Below are 21,100 nucleotides of genomic sequence, written 5' to 3' on the forward strand. Positions count from 1 at the left end.
GAGAAAGGGGCCGAGTGCTCTTAATTTTTTTCCTTTCCCAGGCTGAAATGTGAGGTGAGCCTAAATCAGATCAACAGCAAAGTTCTTAAGAGTGGCCAGTTGGTGAGTATGCCATGGTCATTTAGATGCCTTGTTTCCTTCTGGGCGTGGGATATGAAGGAGCTCACATTCTAGGTTCTGTGTTCTTATGGGGAGTTCTCTCAAGGTGGTGTTCTAGACCACTGCATTTTGACCCAAAACTCCCTGATTCCCTACATCTTAACACCTTAGCAGCTTATCCTCCCTACAGGAGGACACCTGCCTAGCAGAGCTCTCACTGGCCCTAAAGCTATGTCTAGAGGTGGGCATCAGCAGTCGGCAACTGAAGGCGATCACTGTGGATATGTGGACACTCCATGCTGAACTGCATGAGGGCCTTTTTCATAGTCAGCTGCTACGCCAGGGCCCAAGCCTGGCACCCACATCTGTTCCTTGTTCAGGTAAAGCCCTGGTCAGTTAGCTTCTTGGGTGTGCTGTTCTCTTATTATTCTGGAATTATGTAAAAACAGTGGTCTCACTACTCATTAGGTGTGCTTTGTTATTCAGCATGACTTTTGACACTGAGGATAGCTAAAGGAGATAGGGCATTTACTTGTGGGTGAAAGAACTAACATTTAGTGGGTAATTATTAAAAATTAGACTTGTAGTATGAGTTTTTTGTATTGTCTCTCTAAATTCTCAGCATTTCACAAATGAGGAAACTGAAGCAAGAAGACCAGATAGGTGACTTGACTGAGGTCATAGAGCTAGTCAGTAGTAAAAATACAGTATAAGTTATTTTGTCCCAAAGTCCATATTCTTTTTTTTTTTTTTATTGAGGGTTGTTTTATTACCTTTTTTTGTTATTCATTTATTTATTTTTTCAGCGTAACAGTATTCATTGTTTTTTGCACCACACCCAGTGCTCCATGCAATCCGTGCCCTCTATAATACCCACCACCTGGTACCCCGACCTCCCACCCCCTGGCCCCTTCAAAACCCTCAGATTGTTTTTCAGAGTCCATAGTCTCTCTCTCTCTCTCTCTTTTTTTTTTTTTTTTAAGATTTTATTTATTTATTTGACAGAGATCACAAGCAGGCAGAGAGGCAGGCAGAGAGAGAGAGGAAGCAGGCTCCCCGCAGAGCAGAGAGCCTGATGCAGGGCTTGATCCCAGGACCCTGGGATCATGACCTGAGCCGAAGGCAGAGGCTTTAACCCACTGAGCTACCCAGGTGCCCCAGGATTGATGGCTCTTGTGTTATTCATTCATGTTTTCAGAAGTGACAGAGAACTTCACTGAGCCAGGTCTGCCTGGCCTGTACCTCCTCCAGCAGCTGCCAGATCAGGTCAAGGTGAAAATGGAGATCACAAGTGTGGTGCTGTCCATGAATAGTCAAAAGAGGTGAGATCTCTGCTGACACAGAGTGTGGAGAGAGATGGTTCGAGCTCTATGCTGGGGTCTCAGTAACCTGCCTAGTAGCTCCACTGCACTGAGCTTGTCTGTGGGGGGAAAGGGAGTAAGAATGACATTCCACATATTTTTGAGTCAAAGTCTGGCTCTGCTCTAGGCACCTGAATTGGACGCTGAAGCTGCTGCATTTCCTGTACCACCGTGATGAGGATCAGCTGCCTCTTCGAAGCTTCACAGCAAACTCTGATATGGCACAGATGAGCACTGAACTCATACTGAAAGGTTCCTGGTGGGGGGGCCGTCGATACCCAAAGGACTAGACCCTCTCTTTCCCCCATGCCCCAGTTGGCCTTCTTAATTTAATATCACTGTAGCTGGGGATGGGGAGGAGGGAATATACTGAGAGAAAATAACCCCAACTCACAAGTTTTGGTGATAGTCTATTCATCTGCTTGTCTGTCTCTGTTTCCTAGTTTTACCTTTTGTTTTCCCAGTATTCTCTGATCGCTCTTTGCCCTCACAGATGGTTTGTTGCTGTCCCAGAGTCGCCAGCGCATCGTCTGTCTCAGCTCCCTCAAGGCTAATGTGCAGGTGTGATGACTGTGGGACCAAGAATCCTTCCTTTCTGTGTTCTCTCCCTGTATCATTACCTTGTGAGCTACTGAGATAAAACCCAAGCCAATAGTTCTGGTGTTATTTCCAGGTGACCACGATTGACCTCTCAGCCTCCCTGGTTTTGAATACTTGTATTATTCATTACCGGCACCAGGAATTCTCTCACTGGCTGCACATGCTGGCCCTGGAGACCCAAGAGTCTAGTTCATCTGTTTTTAAGCAAAGAAAGAAAAGGTAGGTGGGGGCGCCTGGGTGGCTCAGTGGTTTAAGCCGCTGCCTTCGGCTCAGGTCATGATCTCAGGGTGCTGGGATCGAGTCCCGCATCGGGCTCTCTGCTCAGCGGGGAGCCTGCTTCCCTCTGTCTCTCTCTGTCTGCCTCTCCATCTACTTGTGATTTCTCTCTGTCAAATAAATAAATAAATAAATAAAATAAAATCTTAAAAAAAAAAAAAAAAAGAAAAGGTAGGTGTAATCTTTTTTTAGCCACCATCTTATCAGGTGGATTTTCAGATTCTTTTGATCTAAAGTGGTATATTGTGTTAAATATGTATTTTGATGAGTTCAATACCATTTCTATTTTATTTATTTTTATTTTTTGAGAGAGAGAGAGCAAGCATGGGAGCTGTGGGGGGAGGGGCAGAAGAAGAGGGAGGGGCTTGATTCCACCACCCTGAAACCAAGACCTGGGCTGAAATCAAGAGTTGGATGCCTAACTTACTAAGCCACCCAGGTGCCCCAATAGCACTTCTATTTTATATATCTTCCCCATTAAACTAGATTCTTTGACAGTAGGATGAGGTCCTTTTTGTTTTTATTTCTTCAGTGCCCAGCACAGTGCTGTGTTATATAAAATAAATAATTGTACTGAATTTAAATGATCCACAGTCTGGTCTGCTTTAGATTATAAGATGGTACATCCTGTCAGCAGTGTCATCTCTCTCTGCATTGTGTTGCATAGAGAACTTAAGGTTAATGACCTGGAAGCAGGGGCCACCTGGGTGGCTCAGTTGGTTAAGTGTCTGTTTTTGCTCATAATCTGCTCATAATCTCAGAGTCCTTCGATCAAGTTCCACATCGGGCTCCCTGCTCAGTGGGGAACTTGCTTCTCCCTCTGCCTGCTGCTCTGCCTGCTTGTGCACGCGCCATCTCTCTCTCCTTTTCCGACAAATAAATAAAATCTTTAAAAATAAGATGACTTGGGGTACCTGGGTGGCTCAGTGGTTTAAGCCTCTGCCTTTGGCTCAGGTCATGATCTCAGGGTCCTGGATTGAGCCCCACATCAGGCTTTCTGCTCAGCAGGGAGCCTGCTTCCTCCCCCAACCCCCGCCTGCCTCTCTGACTACTTGTGGTCTCTGTCAAATAAATAAACAAAATCTTAAAAAAAAAAAAGATAGGGGCACCTGGGTGGCTCAGTGGGTTAAGCCTCTGCCTTCGGCTCGGGTCATAATCTCAGGGTCCTGGGATTGAACCCCACATCGGGCTCTTTGCTTAGCGGGGAGCCTGCTTCTCTCTCTCTCTCTCTCTCTGCCTGCCTCTCTGCCTACTTGTGATCTTTCTCTGTCAAATAAATAAAATCTTTAAAAAATAAAAATAAAGTAAATTTAATTTAAAAATAATAAAATAAATAAATAATAAATTAAAATAAATTTATAAATAAAATAAAAAAATAAATTTAAAAAAAGATGGCTTGGAAGCAGTGCTCCTTGGTTGTATTAGGTTGAATCATGTGATATACTGATGTTTATATTTACAGTTCTATTTGATCTCTGAAATGGCAGTCTCATATGGTTCAACCTAATAATCTTTCTTGCATCCCCACAGTTTACCATTAGGAATAACAAATTTAGGAGTTTGGTCTTTTATTTTCTAGTTGCATTCCATCCTGAGAATCACAACAAAACTCACCCTGACTTTTGAGAGTTTCAGTTATCTGTTCCATAATAGGAAGCTCCAGTTCTTTCTTTATCAAACAATCTTGTCTTGTCTCTATGCAGAACCTTCCCCCAAATCCTGGCTCCCATCATCTTTAGCACCTCCATCTCCAATGTCAACGTTTCCGTTCAGCTTGGTGATACACCACCCTTTGCCTTGGGATTCAATTCCATCTCTCTAGGTAAGACTCTGGGATAGAAAAGGAACAAGAATCGGTCCATTCGTGAAGCTAGGCCTAATTAATGGCTACAGTGGCTCCATAGAACTCTCTCCTGCCTTCTTTGTTCAGATTACCAGCACCTGAGGCCACAGAGTATCCATCAGCGGGGTGTGTTAACTGTGGACCATCTCTGCTGGCGGGTGGGCAGTGATTCCCACATTCAGCGGGCACCCCACCCACCCAATATGCATGTTTGGGGTGAGGCACTTGTCCTGGACTCCTTCACACTACAGGTAGGTGGGGTACTTTGGTGAACAGCGGCCCATACAGTTTCCTTTCCCTGCCATGCTTTAGAGCACGGAGCACCTTTTTGGCAGAAGATGAGTCATCAGGGTGTTATAGAACTGTGTGTGCTGCATGCTCCTAATGGGGCTCGCTCTCTCTTCTTTTCTAGGGTAGCTATAACCAGCCTTTGGGCCTGTCTAGCACCCAGTCAGATACCCTGTTTCTTGATTGTACCATCCGTGGACTGCAGGTAGAAGCATCAGATACCTGTTCCCAGTGTCTCTCTCGCATTTTATCCTTGATGGACACACAATCTGGGAAGTCAGCTGCCTCTAGAGAATCTTCATTTGGGGAATCTGTGTCATTACTGTGGAAGGTGGACTTGAAGGTGGAGGACATGAACTTGTTCACCCTTTCTGCCCTGGTTGGTAAGTGGGACAGGGAGTCTATAGTTAACTGGGTAGTTCGTAACCTAAGCAGATTATACCGGTTCAGTCTGCTCCTTCTCATTTAATGAAGGTGATTATTTGGACTTTTTCTAAATTAAAGGCATGAGATGCTGGAAGGTCTTACGTAACTTGGGTTTCTTGTTACTTCTTACAAGCTGCTAGAAGGTATTAAGTATTAAGACAGATTTATTTTTTAAAAAAAGCTTTGATAGTTGATCAAGAAATTGAGACTTGTGTAGTTTTTTATTTCTTTATGTGTTTGGTTCTAGAGAGTAATATATCTCTGGGCACTTTGTAGGAGTTAGGGAGCTTCTTTGGCTTTGCTACCAGATTTAGGTAGAGCAAGATAGGAGAGGAAAAATTGCCCTAAAATATGAGGAATGAACTTAGGGAGGTATAGGGAATAAAGAAAACTAGAGTGAAGAGAATGAGTAAGAAAGGAGAGTGAAGGCTGAAGTTGCCATTCGAGAGCTGAGAACCAATGCTAACGTGGTTTCTGGATATTAGGTGCTTCAGAGATCCGACTAGACACGCTGACCGTCCTGGGAAGCGCTGAAACCTCCACTGTGGGTGTCCAGGGACTTGTGCTGGCCCTGGTGAAGTCAGTCACAGAGAAGATGCAGCCCTGCTGCAAGGCTCCTGACATCCCCACTCCTGTGCTCAGCCTCTCCATGCTCTCCATCACCTATCACAGCAGCATCCGCTCTCTGGAGGTAATGCTTCTCTGGGGAGGTGGAGTCAGGTTGGTTTTTCTCTAGGCTGAAGAGCATTTTCCAGTCTTTTTTCTTTTTTTAAAAAAATATTTTATTTATTTATTTGACAGAGATCACAAATAGGCAGAGAGGCAGGCAGAGAGAAGAGGGGGAAGCAGGTTCCCCTCTGAACAGAGAGCCTGATGTGGGTCTCAATCCCAGGACCCTGAGACCATGACCTGAGCCGAAGGCAGAGGCTTAACCCACTGTGCCACGCAGGTGCCCCTCCCAGTCTTTTGAGTCTGTTGTGAAATTCATCTGTGTGAAATATGACATCTTGCATTATCCTTTTTGTCCTGGCTTGTTCTGTACATTTTTAACTCTTTATTATGGAACATAAAATACACACAGAACTAGAGAGAATATATGAACTTGTATGTATCCATACCTAGCTTCAGTAATTACCACTTAGGACCAACTTGTTTCAGCTCTGTACCCACCAGTCACCCTGCCGCCCGCTCCTGGATTATTTTGAAGCTTCAAAATAATATACCAGGACATATAATTAATATAATATATTATATAATATAATATACCAGGACATATAATTTCAACTGTAAATATTTCAGTGCATATCTCCGAAAAATAAGAGGCTTTTTTGTTTTGTTTTTGTTTTGTTTTGTTTTGTTTTGTTAAAGATCATGATGTGGTGTTATTTCACTGAAGCCCTCAGCTTATTAAAAGGCTGGAAGGGAGGGGCACCTGGCTGGCTCAGTGGGTGGAGCGTATGACTCTTGATGTTGGGGTTGTAAGTTCGAACCCCATGTTGGGTTTAGAGATTACCTAAAAATAGAGTTTTTTAAAAAATAAAAGGTCGAAAGGGATCGGAAGATGGAGGCAGTGGCAAGTTCTAAGAGGCTTTCCAAGATCTTTCTCCTCAGGGTATCAGGTGAATATGGAACCCTCTTAGGAAGGGAGTTGGGGGTATCTTTCCAACTGTCAGACTTCAGCTTCCTTTGGAAGAAGTTGCCTTTTCAAGGCTGGAATTCAAAGGCATTTTTCTGTTCTGGAATTTAAATTTTCTCTGCTTAACTATTCAGAATGGACTTTGTTGGGGCGCCTGGGTGGTCCAGTGGATTGGGCTGCTGCCTTCGGCTCGGGTCGTGATCTCAGTGTCCTGGGATCGAGCCCCGCATCGGGCTCTTTGCTCAGTGGGGAGCCTGCTTCTCTCTCTCTCTCTGCCTACTTGTGATCTCTCTGTCAAATAAATAAAAATCTTTAAAACAAACAAACAAACAAACAAAAACAAAAAAAACCAGAATGGACTTTGTTTCTCAAACTTACAAGGACTCCTTTCTTTGAAGCATACTTTCACATATAAGTCATTTGCTATATTGACTTGTGTGGTCAGTCTTTTTTATATTTTTTAAGAATTAAATTAAGTGGCACCTGGATGGCTCTGTTGGTTGAGTGTCTGATTCTTGGATTCCGCTCAGGTTGTGATCTCGTGGTTGTGAGGTCGAGCCCCCATGTCAGGCTCTGTGCTCAGTGTGAAATCTTCAGATACTTTCTCCCTCTCCCTCTGCCCCTCCCCATTCGCACACACACCCTCTCCCCCTAAAATGAATAAATAAAATCTTTTTTTTTTAAATTTTATTTATTTGACAGAGATTACAAGTGGGCAGAGAGGCAGGCAGAGAGAGAGAGGGGGAAGCAGGCTCCCTGCTGAGCAGAGAGTCCAATGCAGGGCTGGATCCCAGGACCCTGGGACCATGACCTGAGCTGAAGGCAGAGGCTTAACCCACTGAGCCACCAGGCACCCCAATAAATAAAATCTTTTTTTTTTTTTTTAAGATTTTATTTATTTAATTTGACAGAGATCACAAGTAGGCAGACAGGCAGGCAGATAGAGAGAGAGGAAGAAGCAGGCTCCCCCTGAGCAGAGAGCCCGACGCGGGACTCGATCCCAGGACCCCGAGATCATGACCTGAGCTGAAGGCAGCGGCCCAACCCACCGAGCCACCCAGGTGCCCCAAATCTTTAAAAAAATTTTTTTTAAAAGATTTTGTTTGTTTATTTGACAGGCGGAGATCACAAGTAGGCAGAGAGGCAGGCAGAAAGAGAGGGGGAAGAAGGCTCCCTGCTGCACAGAGAGCCCGATGTGGGGCTCGATCCCAGGACCCTGGGATCATGACCTGAGCCAAAGGCAGAGGCTTTAACCCACTGAGCCATCCCGGTGCCCCAATAAATAAAATCTTTAAAAAAAAAATTAAGTCAAGATGCAATCATTGCATGAAACAGTCCCCCCCCCCTTTTTTTTTTTCAAAGATTTTATTTACTTACTTAAGGTAAAGAGTGGGACAGAGAGCACGAGCGGGGTGAGGGGCAGAGGGAGAAGTAGACTCCCTGCTGGGCAGGGAGCTCAGTGCGGGATTCAATCCCACGACTCTGGGATCATGACCCGAGCCAAAAGCAGATGCTTAACTGACTGAGGTACCCAGGTGCCCTGCATGAAACTTTCAAAGTGTATGGACATTGGGGAGGGTATGTGCTATGGTGAGTGCTGTGAAGTGTGTAAACCTGGCGATTCACAGACCTATATCCCTGGGGCTACAGGTCTGATAATACATTATTATTAGACTAATAATACATTATATGTTTATTAAAAAATTTAAACATAAAAAAAAACTTTCAAAGTGATTTTTAAAATGGTTATTACTGGGGTGCCTGGGTGGCTCAGTGGGTTGGGCCTCTGCCTTCGGCTCGGGTCATGATCTCAGGGTCCTGGGATCGAGCCCTGCATCAGGGTCTCTGCTTGGCAGGGAACCTGCCTCCCCCTCTCTCTCTGCCTACTTGTGATCTCTGTCAAATAAATAAATAAAATCTTTAAAAATATGGTTTTTATATAGAGTATGGCTATTATAGAAAGATAACTCACAGAAACAAAAAGTGAAATGACTTATTAAGTATGTGCTGTATATACTGCATATTCTGTGGTAGTTACTGAAGAATCAACAGTCTAGAATCCATTTGGGAACTCAAGAGTGTGTAAGTAAGAACTGTTAGCTCCATATATTCATGCTAAGGAAAACAAGGCAAGGGTGTAATTGATGCAGTTGCTCAAGAAATGGTCCTGAGTGGAGATGGTTCTGGACCCATGTGTGCATGTATAATAATAATTTCAGCCATCTCTTATATTTTGGGATCTTGTAATTGACAGATCCTTTTCTCTTGCTCCCTGAAGGTTCAGTGTGGTACAGGGCTCACCTTACTTTGGAGCCCTCCAGATCACATGTACCTATACCAGCATGTCCTGGCTACCCTGCATTGCCGAGACCTGCTGAGAGCCACTCTGTTTCCTGAGTCTGTGCCACTCCTTACACTAGAGATCCCAGAGACTGCATCTGAACCAGAAGGCCTTCTACCTGAGCCGTCTCCCCCAAAGCGGCTACTAAACCTGACACTAGAGGTGAGCACAGCTAAGCTGACAGCTTTTGTAGCTGAGGACAAGTTCATTACCCTGGCTGCGGAGAGTGTGTCGCTGAGCCGGCATGGGGGTTCTCTGCAGGCTTACTGCCCAGAGCTGGCTGCTGGCTTTGATGGCAATAGCATCTTCAACTTCAAGGAGGTGGAGGTACAGCTGCTGCCTGAACTGGAAGAGATGATCCTCCACCGGAATCCTTTCCCCGTGCTGCAGACCCTCCGGAACCGTGTGTGGCTTCTCTCCCTGGGCTCAGTCTCAGTGGAATTTCCTTATCAGTATGATTTCTCTCGAACTCTGGATGAGGCTGTGGGTGTACAGAAATGGCTGAAGGGGCTGCATGGAGGAACTCATGCTCCGGCTTCTCCAAGACCTGCCCCACTCCCACCTGATCTACTCTTGAAGGTTCATCACTTCTCATGGGTTTTCCTGGATGACGTTTTTGAGGTGAAACTTCGTGATAACTATGAACTAATGAAGGATGAAAGTAAGGAGAGTGCCAAAAGGCTGCAGTTGCTGGATGCCAAGGTGGCTGCCCTTCGGAAGCAACATGGGGAGTTACTGCCAGCCCGTAAAATTGAGGAGCTCTATGCCTCTTTGGAACATAAAAACATTGAAATCTACATTCAGCGCTCCCGTCGTCTCTATGGCAACACACCTATGCGCCGGGCTCTGCTCACTTGGAGCCTGTCAGGTCTAGAGCTGGTGGCTCTGGCAGATGCCTCCTTCCATGGGCCTGAGCGTGTGATAGAGCAAGTTCAAGAGCTTGATCCAGGCAGCCCTTTCCCTGCTGAGGGGATAGATCTTGTCATTCAGTGGTGTCGTATGCTCAAGTGCAGTGTTAAGACATTCTTGGGTAAGTAACACTTCTTCATTTGTAAATAGAGTGTAGTGTTCGCCCTCAGAGCTCCAGAAAGCTCTCTGAGTGACTGAAGAGGAACTCAGTTATATTGGGAACTGTGGTGGTTTTTGGATGGGTGGAGTGGGATGGGTGGGCTCCTCTTCATTTCTTGGTTCCTGAATTTCACCCTGAAACTGCTTGGCTAACACGAAGGACAACTAACACAGTCATCTTCAGGGTTAGTGTGCCTCTTGGATCTCGGTGTTATTCTACTCACCATCTGCTCGTGTCTGCACGCTGTTTTCCAGCTTTCCTGCCAACTGCCAGCTCTTGTTCTCTCAGTTGACCTTGTTAAATAGATGGGTAAAAGTAGTGGCAGGGGAGAAAATGCTCAAGAATGTTGAGACAGTCCTCTGAATAGCCAGCGTATATCCTCCCTGTAATAACAGTTCGGATAAGAGATTATCCCCGGTACCTGTTTGAGATACGTGACTGGCGGCTGATGGGTCGACTTGTGGGCACCGAGCAGAGTGGTCAGCCTTGCTCCCGGCGGCGTCAAATCTTGCACTTGGGGCTTCCATGGGGTAATGTGGCAGTAGAGAGGAACATGCCCCCACTCAAGTTCTACCACGACTTCCACTGTGAGTAGAGGAGGGCAGTTGGTGTGGCTGAGGGATGTTGTGATGGCTGGGATGGGAGATGAGCTGAGGCCCTCTGGAGTGAAGAAAGAAGTAGCGTAATAAGCTGTACCCTTTGCTCCTCTATCCCAGCGGAAATCTTTCAGTACACAGTGGTATGGGGCCCGTGCTGGGATCCAGCCTGGACACTGATTAGCCAGTCTGTGGACCTCTTGACCAAGCCCTCAGCTGACCCCAGCCCACCCTTGCCCTGGTGGGACAAGAGCCGTCTTCTGTTCCATGGGGACTGGCACATGGACATTGAACAGGCAAATCTGCACCAACTGGCTACTGAGGTGAGGGCTTCCGGAGTTGTTTTCTTACTAGGATGCTATGATTTGGGCTTGTATAGTACATGGCGGAGGGAGACCCAATGATACTTATTTGGGAGATTGGGAGATACTCTTATCCAGATCTCACCGAGTTGTTGGGGGTGGTTACAGGACCCATACAACACAACAGAAAATATGCACTGGGAGTGGAGCCACCTGTCTTTTCATTGGAAACCTGGTCAATTTGTGTTCAAGGGTGACTTGGATGTCAACGTGAGAACAGCTTCTAAGTGAGTGGAGTGATGGGTGGGGCCTCAACAGGGCGAGGGATTCAGGTTGGTGGGAGAGGGGAAGAGCCAGGGGGTTCCAAGTGATCAGGGCACTGAGAGCTGGGACTCTGTTGTGAGACAGGTATGATGACTGCTGCTTCCTTCACCTGCCTGACCTCTGCATGACACTGGACCTGCAGTGGCTATGCCATGGGAACCCCCATGATCACCACAGTGTCACTCTGCGGGCCCCAGAGTTTCTGCCTGAGGTGCCCTTGGGCCAACTCCATGACTCCTACCGGGCATTCCGCTCCGAGAACCTCAATCTCTCCATCAAGATGGATCTGACCCGGCATAGTGGGAGTGAGGCTTGGGTCTGGGGCAGTGGGAGGAAGAGTTGGGAGGATGGGCTTAAACACAAAGGACTTGACCCTTTGGGGCAGGGATAGGGAAAGCAAGGGAGGATTTGGATTAGGACCTTTTTTTGAGAAAGGGTTGGTGAAGACAAAGCTTAGATTTTTTTTTTTTTTTAATTTTATTTATTTGGGAGAGAGAGAGTACAAGTAGAGAGAGGGGGAGAAGCAGACTCACCACTGAGCAGGGATTCAGATGCGGGGCTCTATCCCAGGACATGGAGATCATGACTTGAGCTGAAGGCAGAGGCCTAACCATCTGTGCCACTCAGGCGCCCCCAAAGCTTAGATCTTTAAAAGGAAAGGGTATTGGGGATATTGATTTGGGGCTGAAAGCTACTTGGGTTTTTAAACTTCTAAAAGCTGAAGCTAGGGATGGATTTAGGTTCATCTCTGTTTTAATCACAGGTAGGAGATATCTATCTTGTCTTTTACAGCAATATCCCAGCCCAGGATTCTGTTATATAGTAGTACCCTGCGCTGGATGCAAAACTTCTGGGCAACTTGGACTAGTGTCACAAGGCCTATCTGTCGGGGAAAGCTCTTCAATAACCTGAAACCAAGCAAGAAGAAACTTGGCCAGCACTACAAGCAGCTTTCCTATACTGCGCTTTTTCCCCAGCTGCAGGTCAGGCTCTGACATCTTCAGTTCTGTTCCCCTTCCCTAGTTTTTTCATTTTTCCTTATCTTCATCATCTCTCGGATACCATTCTTTGTTCAGCATTATGCTCTCTGCTTGTCAGGTGCATTATTGGGCCTCATTTGCCCAGCAACGGGGCATCCAGATTGAGTGCAGTCAGGGCCATGTCTTCACTAGGGGAACTCAGCGGCTTATACCTCAAGGTAGGTTCAAAGACTGCCTTCCTTTCTCGTAGTCCTTGCCCTCTTCGCCCTTCTCGTTCCTCTTCCTGCTTTCTGTCCCACGCTGCCCTTCTCTGTTGGTCTGCATGGGCTCTGTATGGCTCTTTGTCTCAGCGGGCACAGTGATGCGGCGCCTCATCTCTGACTGGAGTGTGACCCAGATGGTTAGTGACCTAAGTCAGGTGACTGTTCACCTGATGGCTTCGCCCACTGAAGAGAATGCTGATCACTGCCTTGATCCTTTGGTGACAAAGACCCACCTACTGAGCCTGTCCTCCCTCACCTACCAGCGGCACAGCAATCGCACAGCTGAAGAGGTACCGCTTGACTCAGTCTCTTTACAACCTTATTTGTGTCAGTATGTGTCTTGGTTTGTTTGGGCGGCCATAACAAAATACCAAAGACTGTGTGGCTTAAGCAACAAAAATATATTTCTCACAGTTTGGGGGGCTAGAGGTCTAAGATCAGGGTGCCAAGCATAGTCAGATTCTGGTGAGGGCTCTTTCCTGGCTTGTAGACAGTTGCCTTTGCTGTGTTCTCACAAGGCAGGAAAAGAGAAAGGGAGCATCCTCTTTGGTGTCTCTTTTTTTTAGATTTGGAGCGAGAGCGAGCACAGGCAGACAAAGTGGCAGGCAGAGGCAGAGGGAGAAGCAGTTTCCCTGCAAAGCAAGGAGCCTGATGTGGGACTCGATCCCAGGACGCTGGGATCATGACCTGAGCTAAAGGCAGCTGCTTAACCAACTGAGCCACCCAGGTGTCCTTGGTGTCTCTTCTTATAAGGGCACACTGATCCCATCATAAAGCCCTACCCTCATGACATTTAAATCTAATTACCTCCTAAAGGCCACATCTCCAAAGATTATCATACTGGGGATTATGATCTCAACATATGAAGTTTGGTTGGGGCAACAGTTCAGTCCATGGCAGTGGGTTTCAGGCAAAGGTCCAGGTAATGTTTCTAACTACATTCCAAGCATATATATCATTATTATATAATGAATTCACTTATCAACTGTATCAGTGTCCCTCTTTTTGAAAATTCCTTTTCTCCTTCTCCTTCTAAAGATAGTCTCTTGCCCTTCAGGAAACAGTAAAACTTTTTTCCTAGGACCTTATTTGGTGGGATTTTTTTGCCCCCTAATTAAGGAAAGATTTTATGTTGAAATTTTTTTTATTCTCGTTTTTAATTAAGTAGGCTCCATGCCCAAGCTGGGGCTTGAATTCACAACCCTGAGATCAAGAGTCACATGCTCTACCAACTGAGACAGTTAGGTGACCGTATGTTGACATTTTCTGAACCATATAAATATAGTGGATATAGTCTGAGTGTATTCTAATGCACACATTAAGACCATTTAGTTTTTCTTTTTTCTAGGGTTGCTTTATCTCTCCTAGAACAGATTTGTTTTTTCTTTTTAGGTGGCGGGGGGCAGAAAGAGAGAGAATTTTTTTTTTTGTTAAAGATTTTATTTATTTATATGAGAGAGAATAAGTGAGAGCATGAGTAGGGAGAGGAGCAGAGGGAGAGGTAGACTTCCACCAAGCAGGGCCTCCCCGACCCCTGATGTGGGACTTGATCCCAGGAGCTTGGGCTCATGACCTGAGCCGAAAGCAGATTCTTAACCAACTGAGCCAGGCACCCAAATAGATTGCTTATTCAACAAGTTTGTTTTCTTATCTCTATATCTGTGGTACGTGAGAAATTGTGGGAATTTCCATGCCATCTTGTGGTTCTTGTTTCTTAGGAGCTCTCTTCTCGGGTTGGGGATCCTGCCTTTCACACACACCAGCTGCACTTGGTAGATTTACGGGCTTCATGGACAACCACAAATCGGGACATTGCCTTTGGTTTATATGATGGCTATAAAAAGGCGGCAGTACTCAAACGTAACCTCTCTACTGAGGCCCTGAAAGGGTTAAAGATTGAACCCCAGATGCCAGCTAAAAAGCCAAAGCAGAGTGTTCTGACCAGTGCCCCAGCCCCACCTCCCGTCAACACTCCCAGCTTTAGTGGACAGCCTGAGAAGGGGTCATCAGGAGGTAAGCTGGGGCAGATGAGACTTCATTGGGTTAGGGTTAGAATATGTCTGTGGGATTGGACAGGAATTGGGAAGGACTAAATTGTGGATGGTTCCATCTAGGTGTAGAGATGAAAACTATTGTTTCTCCATATTAGGCCACCTTAGTCTCTCTCTCTCTCTCTTTTTTTTTTAAAGATTTATTTATTTATTTAACAGGCAGAGATCACAAGTGGGAGAGAGGCAGGCAGAGAGAGGGGGAAGCAGGCTCCCTGCTGAGCAGAGAGCCCAACTCGGGGCTTGATCCCAGGACCCTGGGATCATGACCTGAGCTGAAGGCAGACGCTTATCCGACAGCTCTGGAGGTGACCCAGTCCACCTTAGTCTTACATAGCAATGATATAAGGGCATTTAAAGGGTGTGATTCTGTGACCAAGAGAAGAGGATCATGGAGTGATGGGTCAAAACAGTATGAGTAAGGGAAAGAAAGGATTAAAGAATTGTTTTGTGGTTTGATGAATTAATTTGTTCAGTCAGCCAATACTGAGTACTTAACAGGCACAAAGCACTGTGATGGGTTCATGAGAAATATAAAATGGAAGACCTTCTACTTGCTACAGCAAGTAGTTTATCATCTCTGGATGAGCTAACTAAGATTATTTGTTCATTCACTCAACCACTCATTCATTCATAGATTCTTTTTAGCTTATAGACGATTTATAATGCACCAGACATAACCCTAGACATTAGCGATATAAAGGTGAGGGAAAGCTCAGAAACTAGTAGGTAGGCATGTAAATTATTATTTCATTATGAAAATGCTTTGTAAGAATGTTCAAGGAGAAAGTATTTAAATCAGCATCGGGAAGTCTAGAAAGGCTTCCCGGAAAAGATGGTTGAGATGGGTCTTAAAAGATGAGTAAGAGGGGCACCTGGGTGGCTCAGTGGGTTAAAGCCTCTGCCTTCAGCTCAGGTCATGATCCCAGAGTCCTGGGATTGAGCTCCGCGTCGGGCTCCCTGCTCAGCAGAGAGCCTACTTCCGACCCCTGTCTGCCTCTCTGCCTACTTGTGATCTGTCTGTCAAATAAATAAATAAACTCTTTAAAAAAAAAAGAAAGATGAGTAATAGTTCAACAGGCAAGGAGAAAGGAGAGGGCATTTTAGGGAGAAGGAATGATAAGTACAGAGGAATGCAAGTTCATGGTGAGTTTAGAACAAGGTGAAAAGTGATCATGTCACAAGTGAGAAGTGAAAGTATATGGGAGTTCTTGACTAGAGTGAAGAAGGGAGTGCAATCAGGGAAAGATTTATTGATGAAATAATATTTAAGCTGGACTTCGAAGCCTTATTATAGTTTGAACTTGTGGAAATGGGGAGAAAGGGCACTCAAGGCAGAGGGCATATCCTGATAGGAGTAGAATTGGTAAAGCTCAATACGTTCAAAGGAGAGCAAAGAGTCTGTTTCAGTTGTCATAGAGAGTAGCTAAGATGAGGGGTGAGGGAAGATCCTGGAAAGGAAGGCTGTACATAGACCATCAAAAGTCTTCCATACAAGGCTAAGGAGTTTTTGGTCCTTACTTAGCAGACAGTGGTGAACTACTGAAGGCTTTTGAATAGGGATGTGTCATCATTAGACTTAATTTTTAGGAAGATAAATCTTGGGGTGCTGTGGAGAAGGAGTCGGGGAAAACTGGAGGTGGAGGGACCAATAAGGAAACTATTGTGGCATCTCAACAACATGTAATAGTAGAGGCAATGAGAATGGAGATGGGGAGATAGATAGAAATGTTAATGTGTCTATGAAATGTGCAATGCAAGGAACACATCTAGGTAATGTCTAACAGCTGGAGATGAGATCTAAAAGCTTAGTTTCAGCATGAGCTAAGAGGTAAGGCCAAGGAGGTAATAATAGTTGCCTACTGTGTGGCAGGTACTCTGCAAAATACTTCTATATGTTGTTGCATTAAATTCCCTCAACAACCTTATGAGACACTTACTCTTATTTTACAGACATGGAAACTGAGGCCCAGGTTAAAGCAAGCTGCCAAAGGTCACAATCAAGAAACTGGCAGAGATACGATCTTAAATATAGGCAGACTAGTCTGATTCTGGAGGCTGCTATTAACCATAACACACTGTTAGACAAACTCATTAGAAGAAAAGAGGAAGAGGGGAACATGCCAAGGATGGACCTTAGGAGATACTTATTTTCTAAAACTTGGGAGAAAAGGATTTAGAGGCATAATCAGAGGAAGCAGTAGAAGTATGAGAACACAATGGCACTAATGGCAAGGGAGTGGTTTCATGGGGAAAGGAGTGGTCAACAAACGTTTAAGATAATATGAAGTAAAAAATACAAGTAACAAAATGAGAAAAAAAAGATCCTAGAATAATTCAGAGTTTGATATACCTAGGAGAAAAAATGCTGCCACTTACATAGTATTTCTAAGTTTCTTTTGGGAATCTATTACTTTTGTTAAATTGAAGGGAAAATGAAATGACAACCCTTATTGTGCCCTCAAGGATGAAGAGGTGGAGTGGATAAGTTGCAGATAGGAGAATGTGTTGTAGAGAAATTGAAGGAAGATCATTTGGGCCCTAGATGTGTTCCCTATCCTTTTGAGATTATGACTTTTTCCCACTTGCTGTGTCCCTGCAGGTGCCTACATGTTGCAGAAGCTGATTGAAGAGACAGATAGGTTTGTAGTGTTCACAGAAGAGGAGTCAGGTGTGAGTGACCAGTTGTGTGGCATTGCTGCCTGCCAGACGGATGACATATATAACCGAAACTGCCTTATTGAGCTGGTTAACTGCCAGGTAACTTGTCTTTACCAGAGCACCTCAGCATTGGGCTAGATCATAGTATGTGTTCATCTTCTCCCACCATCAAATAAGAACGGGAAGACAGAGTTCCAAAAAAATATTCCTTCCAGCAGGTATCCAGGATAATCCAACTTTCATGTCTAAAACCATAGCATTCACTCAGTAAGCCAGAATTAGGCCCAGCTGTAGTCATAGGTGCAATCCTTTCATTAACCTTCTCACCTTCCCTGGTGGCCCTTGTGCTGTAATTCTGCTTCTGTCTGTGGTATAGATGGTTCTTCGTGGAGCGGAGACAGAAGGCTGTGTCATTGTATCAGCTGCCAAAGCTCAGCTGCTGCAGTGCCAACACCATCCAGCCTGGTATGGTGACACGTTGAAGCAAAAGACGTCCTGGACTTGCTTACTGGATGGCATGCAGTACTTCGCCACCACTGAAAGCAGCCCCACTGAGCAGGATGGCCGACAGCTCTGGTTAGAGGTTAGTTAGTGGCACTGGGAAGGCCCATTATAGTCCCACTTTTCCATATTTGGCTCCTTCGAGAAGACTGTTTGCAAGATTCCTGCTAGTACCTATTGCTCCAGCTTAGTAGAATAACGAAGCTGGTAACACCTTGAATGTAGGAATTGTAGGTAGTCTCTGATTTTATGGTCTGTGAGCACATAGTGCTTTTTTTTTTTTTTAATCTCTTGCTATTCTTTTTCATTGCAAAGGAAATTCTCATTTCCCAGCACCAGAATAAAGTAGATTGGAACTTTTTTACTTCTCTTTTTTTTTTTTTTAAGATTTTATTTATTTGACAGAGAGATCACAAGTAGGTAGAGAGGCAGGCAGGGAGGGAAAGCATGCTCCCTGCTGAGCAGAGAGCCTGATGCGGGGCTCAATCCCAGGACCCTGAGACCATGACCTGAGACGAAGGCAGAGGCTTAACCCTCTGAGCCACCTAGGCACCCCAAGAACTTTTTTACTTTTGAGAAGATTGCTGACCCCTTCTAATAAAGCACAAAACCAGTGGGCAGCCAAGAAAATAGGCAGTAAGTTTGAGAACTTGAGATAAGTTCTCTATCTGCCCTTTCTCTTATTTCTCTTATGAAGATGGTTGATTGGTTGTTTCAACAAAGTAGTAAGATTGAATAGAAAGATTGCTTGTCTAGTAGTCAGGTTATGTGAATTCTAATGCCACCTTTGCTATTATAGTAGCCATGAGCCCTTGAGCAAGTCATTGTTATTTATACAATTGAGTTAATACTTCCTTCTCACAAGATTATTGAAAGGATCAGTGAGACAGTGCTTTGAAAAACAAAGCTTCATTTAGAGGGAAAATAATCCTATTATTTTTAAAAAGTTGTTAGGTCAGGGGTGGTGTGTGTGTCAAGGTAATGTTTTCTTAGATGGTGAAATTATGAACAGTTGGCAGGGACTAGGTTGTAGGTTTTCTTTTCAGCTTAGTAAAACAATTTGCATTATAATTTCTAGGATATAATATCAGAATTATTGAGAGATCTTAGTTTGTAAGGTAAGATTTACCTAGCCAGTATTCTTTTTTTTTTTTTTTAAAGATTTTATTTATTTATTTGAGAGAAAGACAGAGAGAGAGCATGAGCGAGGAGAAGTCAGAGGGAGAAGCAGACTCCCCATGGAGCTGGGAGCCCGATGTGGGACTGGATCCTGGGACTCCAGGATCATGACCTGAGCTGAAGGCAGTCGTCCAACCAACTGAGCCACCCAGGCGCCCCACCTACCCAGTATTCTTGCACAGGCGTGAAGTGGTCACGTTGTGCTGGGCATGGTACACCCAAACAGCTTATGCATCCAGCTGCATCTGTTAAGCACCAGTGTGGTAACTTCATTTGCCATTATACTCAATGGGGAAAAAGCTAATCCCTCTTCGCTGCCTGGTGCTTCTTATTCCAACAACCTTTGGGCTCAAATCTAGCAACCTCAGATGTAATTACATACAAGGTAATCATTTAATCAGATGTCAAGCCAAGGAAGGGTCAGGTTGTCGATAATATGAGAGGTCATGTAATGTATCATATTACAGCTGTGGTTCAAACAAACCGTGCTCTTTACCAGTAGTCGCAGGAGGTAGGCACGGAAGATTCTAACTACTCAGGCAGAGGTGGGCAAGATGAACTATATAAGATCTCTCATTTTCTGGGCCTCTGCTGCTTTCAGGCATGCCTTCTTTTGCTTGTGAACCCTTTATTCCTTGTCAGGCTATGGTATTAGCATTAGAATAGAATGTGTATTTGGCTTAGATGGGAGGGACTTTGTGGGTGTTTTTTTTTTTTTTTTTAGATTTTATTTATTTGGGGTGCCTGGGTGGCTCAGTGGGTTGGTTAGGGCCTCTGCCTTAGGCTCAGGTCATGATCCCAGGGTCCTGGCTTTCTGCTTGGCGGGGAGCCTGCTTCCTCCTTTCTCTGCCTGCTTCTCTGCCTCCTTGTGATCTCTCTCAAATAAATAAATAAAATCTTTTTTTTTTTTTATCTTTTTTTATTTTATTTTTTATTATTATTTTTTTTTTAACGATTTTTTTTAAAGATTTTATTTATTTGTCAGAGAGAGCGAGCGAGAGTGAGCACAGGCAGACAGAATGGAAGGCAGACAGAGTGGAAGGCAGAGTCAGAGGGAGAAGCAGGCTCCCTGCGGAGCAAGGAGCCCGATGTGGGACTCGATCCCAGGACGCTGGGATCATGACCTGAGCTGAAGGCAGCTGCCCAACCAACTGAGCCACCCAGGCATCCCAATCTTTTTTAAAAAAAAAAATTTATTGGGCGCCTGGGTGGCTCAGTGGGTTAAGCCGCTGCCTTTGGCTCAGGTCATGATCTCAGGGTCCTGGGATCGAGTCCCGCATTGGGCTCTCTGCTCAGCGGGGAGTCGGCTTCCTCCTCTCTCTCTCTCTGCCTGCCTCTCTGCCTACTTGTGATCTCTCTCTGTCAAATAAATAAATAAAAAATCTTAAAAAAAAATTTATTTATTTGAGAGAGGGAAAAAGTGTGCTTGTTGTGCATGGGTGTTCAGGGGTAGGGGCAGAGGGAGAGAGAGAGGGAGAGAGAATCTGGAGCAGACTCCATGCTGAGTGCCAAGCTGAAGCCCTGAAATCATGACCTGAGCTGAAACCAAGAGTCGATCGTTGAACCGACTGATCCAACCAGAAACCCTGATATTAGCTATTTTGGTGTGAAGTGGTTTTGATTTGCATTACCCTGATGATCAGTGATGTTGAACATCTTTCCGTGTTTCTGTTAGAAATCGGTATGTCTTTTTTGGAAAAACATCTACTCAGGTCCTCTGCCCATTTTTAAATTGGATTAATGTTTTTTTGATGTTGAGTTGTAGGAGTTCCTTATGTATCATTTGCAAATATCTTCTTCCATTCAGTAGGTTGCCTGTTTGTTTTGCTTATGGTGTCCTTTACAGAGTTGGCAGAGGACTTTCATCTTGCCTTTCCTATATGAATTTTTTGTGACTTGGCAGATTTGCTTATTGTCTATCCATATCACTCATTCTGTTACTCATTTTGACTTAAGCTTAGCAGAGACTTAGCTCAGCAGAGAGCCTGCTTCCTCCTCCTCTCTCTCTGCCTGCCTACCTCTCTGCCTACTTGTGATCTCTGTCTGTCAAATAAATAAATAAAATCTTAAAAAAAAAAAAAAAGAATTCATTCCCCTTACCCCATAGCAAGTGTCAGAGTGACCATCTGAAGATGAACACATGAATATCAAAGTGGGTGGGAAAGTCATTGGTTTTGATCAAATTTGTTGTGCTTAACATGATTTGAATTTTTTCCTGTTTTCTTAATCTTGGTAAAATACATACAAAATTTATTGTTTTAACCATTTTTAAGTGTAAAGTTTGGTGGTATTAAATATATTCATGAT

The 21,100-nt window shown here is 44.6% G+C and overlaps 2 protein-coding genes across 6 annotated transcripts in view; both read left to right on the forward strand.

Annotated features, from left to right (window-relative positions):
- The window catches only part of ALDOC (aldolase, fructose-bisphosphate C), a 1,020,901-nt gene that overhangs the window by 949,709 nt on the left and 50,092 nt on the right, over nucleotides 1–21,100 (forward strand). The window lies entirely within an intron of this gene.
- Nucleotides 1–21,100, forward strand: part of BLTP2 (bridge-like lipid transfer protein family member 2) — a 33,363-nt gene that overhangs the window by 2,998 nt on the left and 9,265 nt on the right. For all 5 annotated transcript variants that reach the window (XR_014304837.1, XR_014304838.1, XM_082706988.1 and 2 more), the window contains exons 6-26: nucleotides 42–102; nucleotides 290–479; nucleotides 1,298–1,421; nucleotides 1,588–1,712; nucleotides 1,954–2,021; nucleotides 2,134–2,279; nucleotides 4,040–4,158; nucleotides 4,267–4,430; nucleotides 4,592–4,850; nucleotides 5,379–5,584; nucleotides 8,808–9,900; nucleotides 10,335–10,526; nucleotides 10,656–10,858; nucleotides 11,006–11,124; nucleotides 11,246–11,466; nucleotides 11,954–12,144; nucleotides 12,260–12,359; nucleotides 12,492–12,694; nucleotides 14,123–14,417; nucleotides 17,055–17,212; nucleotides 17,490–17,696. Coding sequence is in view for 3 of the 5 variants with exons in the window: in XM_082706988.1 (XP_082563114.1) it covers nucleotides 42–102; nucleotides 290–479; nucleotides 1,298–1,421; nucleotides 1,588–1,712; nucleotides 1,954–2,021; nucleotides 2,134–2,279; nucleotides 4,040–4,158; nucleotides 4,267–4,430; nucleotides 4,592–4,850; nucleotides 5,379–5,584; nucleotides 8,808–9,900; nucleotides 10,335–10,526; nucleotides 10,656–10,858; nucleotides 11,006–11,124; nucleotides 11,246–11,466; nucleotides 11,954–12,144; nucleotides 12,260–12,359; nucleotides 12,492–12,694; nucleotides 14,123–14,417; nucleotides 17,055–17,212; nucleotides 17,490–17,696 (4,444 nt within the window). In the remaining 2 variants the exon portion in view is untranslated. The remainder of the gene's footprint in view (nucleotides 1–41; nucleotides 103–289; nucleotides 480–1,297; nucleotides 1,422–1,587; nucleotides 1,713–1,953; nucleotides 2,022–2,133; nucleotides 2,280–4,039; nucleotides 4,159–4,266; nucleotides 4,431–4,591; nucleotides 4,851–5,378; nucleotides 5,585–8,807; nucleotides 9,901–10,334; nucleotides 10,527–10,655; nucleotides 10,859–11,005; nucleotides 11,125–11,245; nucleotides 11,467–11,953; nucleotides 12,145–12,259; nucleotides 12,360–12,491; nucleotides 12,695–14,122; nucleotides 14,418–17,054; nucleotides 17,213–17,489; nucleotides 17,697–21,100) is intronic.

Source organism: Mustela nivalis (genome assembly GCF_964662115.1).
Source record: "Mustela nivalis genome assembly, chromosome: 17".
In the NCBI taxonomy this organism is placed as follows: Eukaryota; Metazoa; Chordata; class Mammalia; order Carnivora; family Mustelidae; genus Mustela; species Mustela nivalis.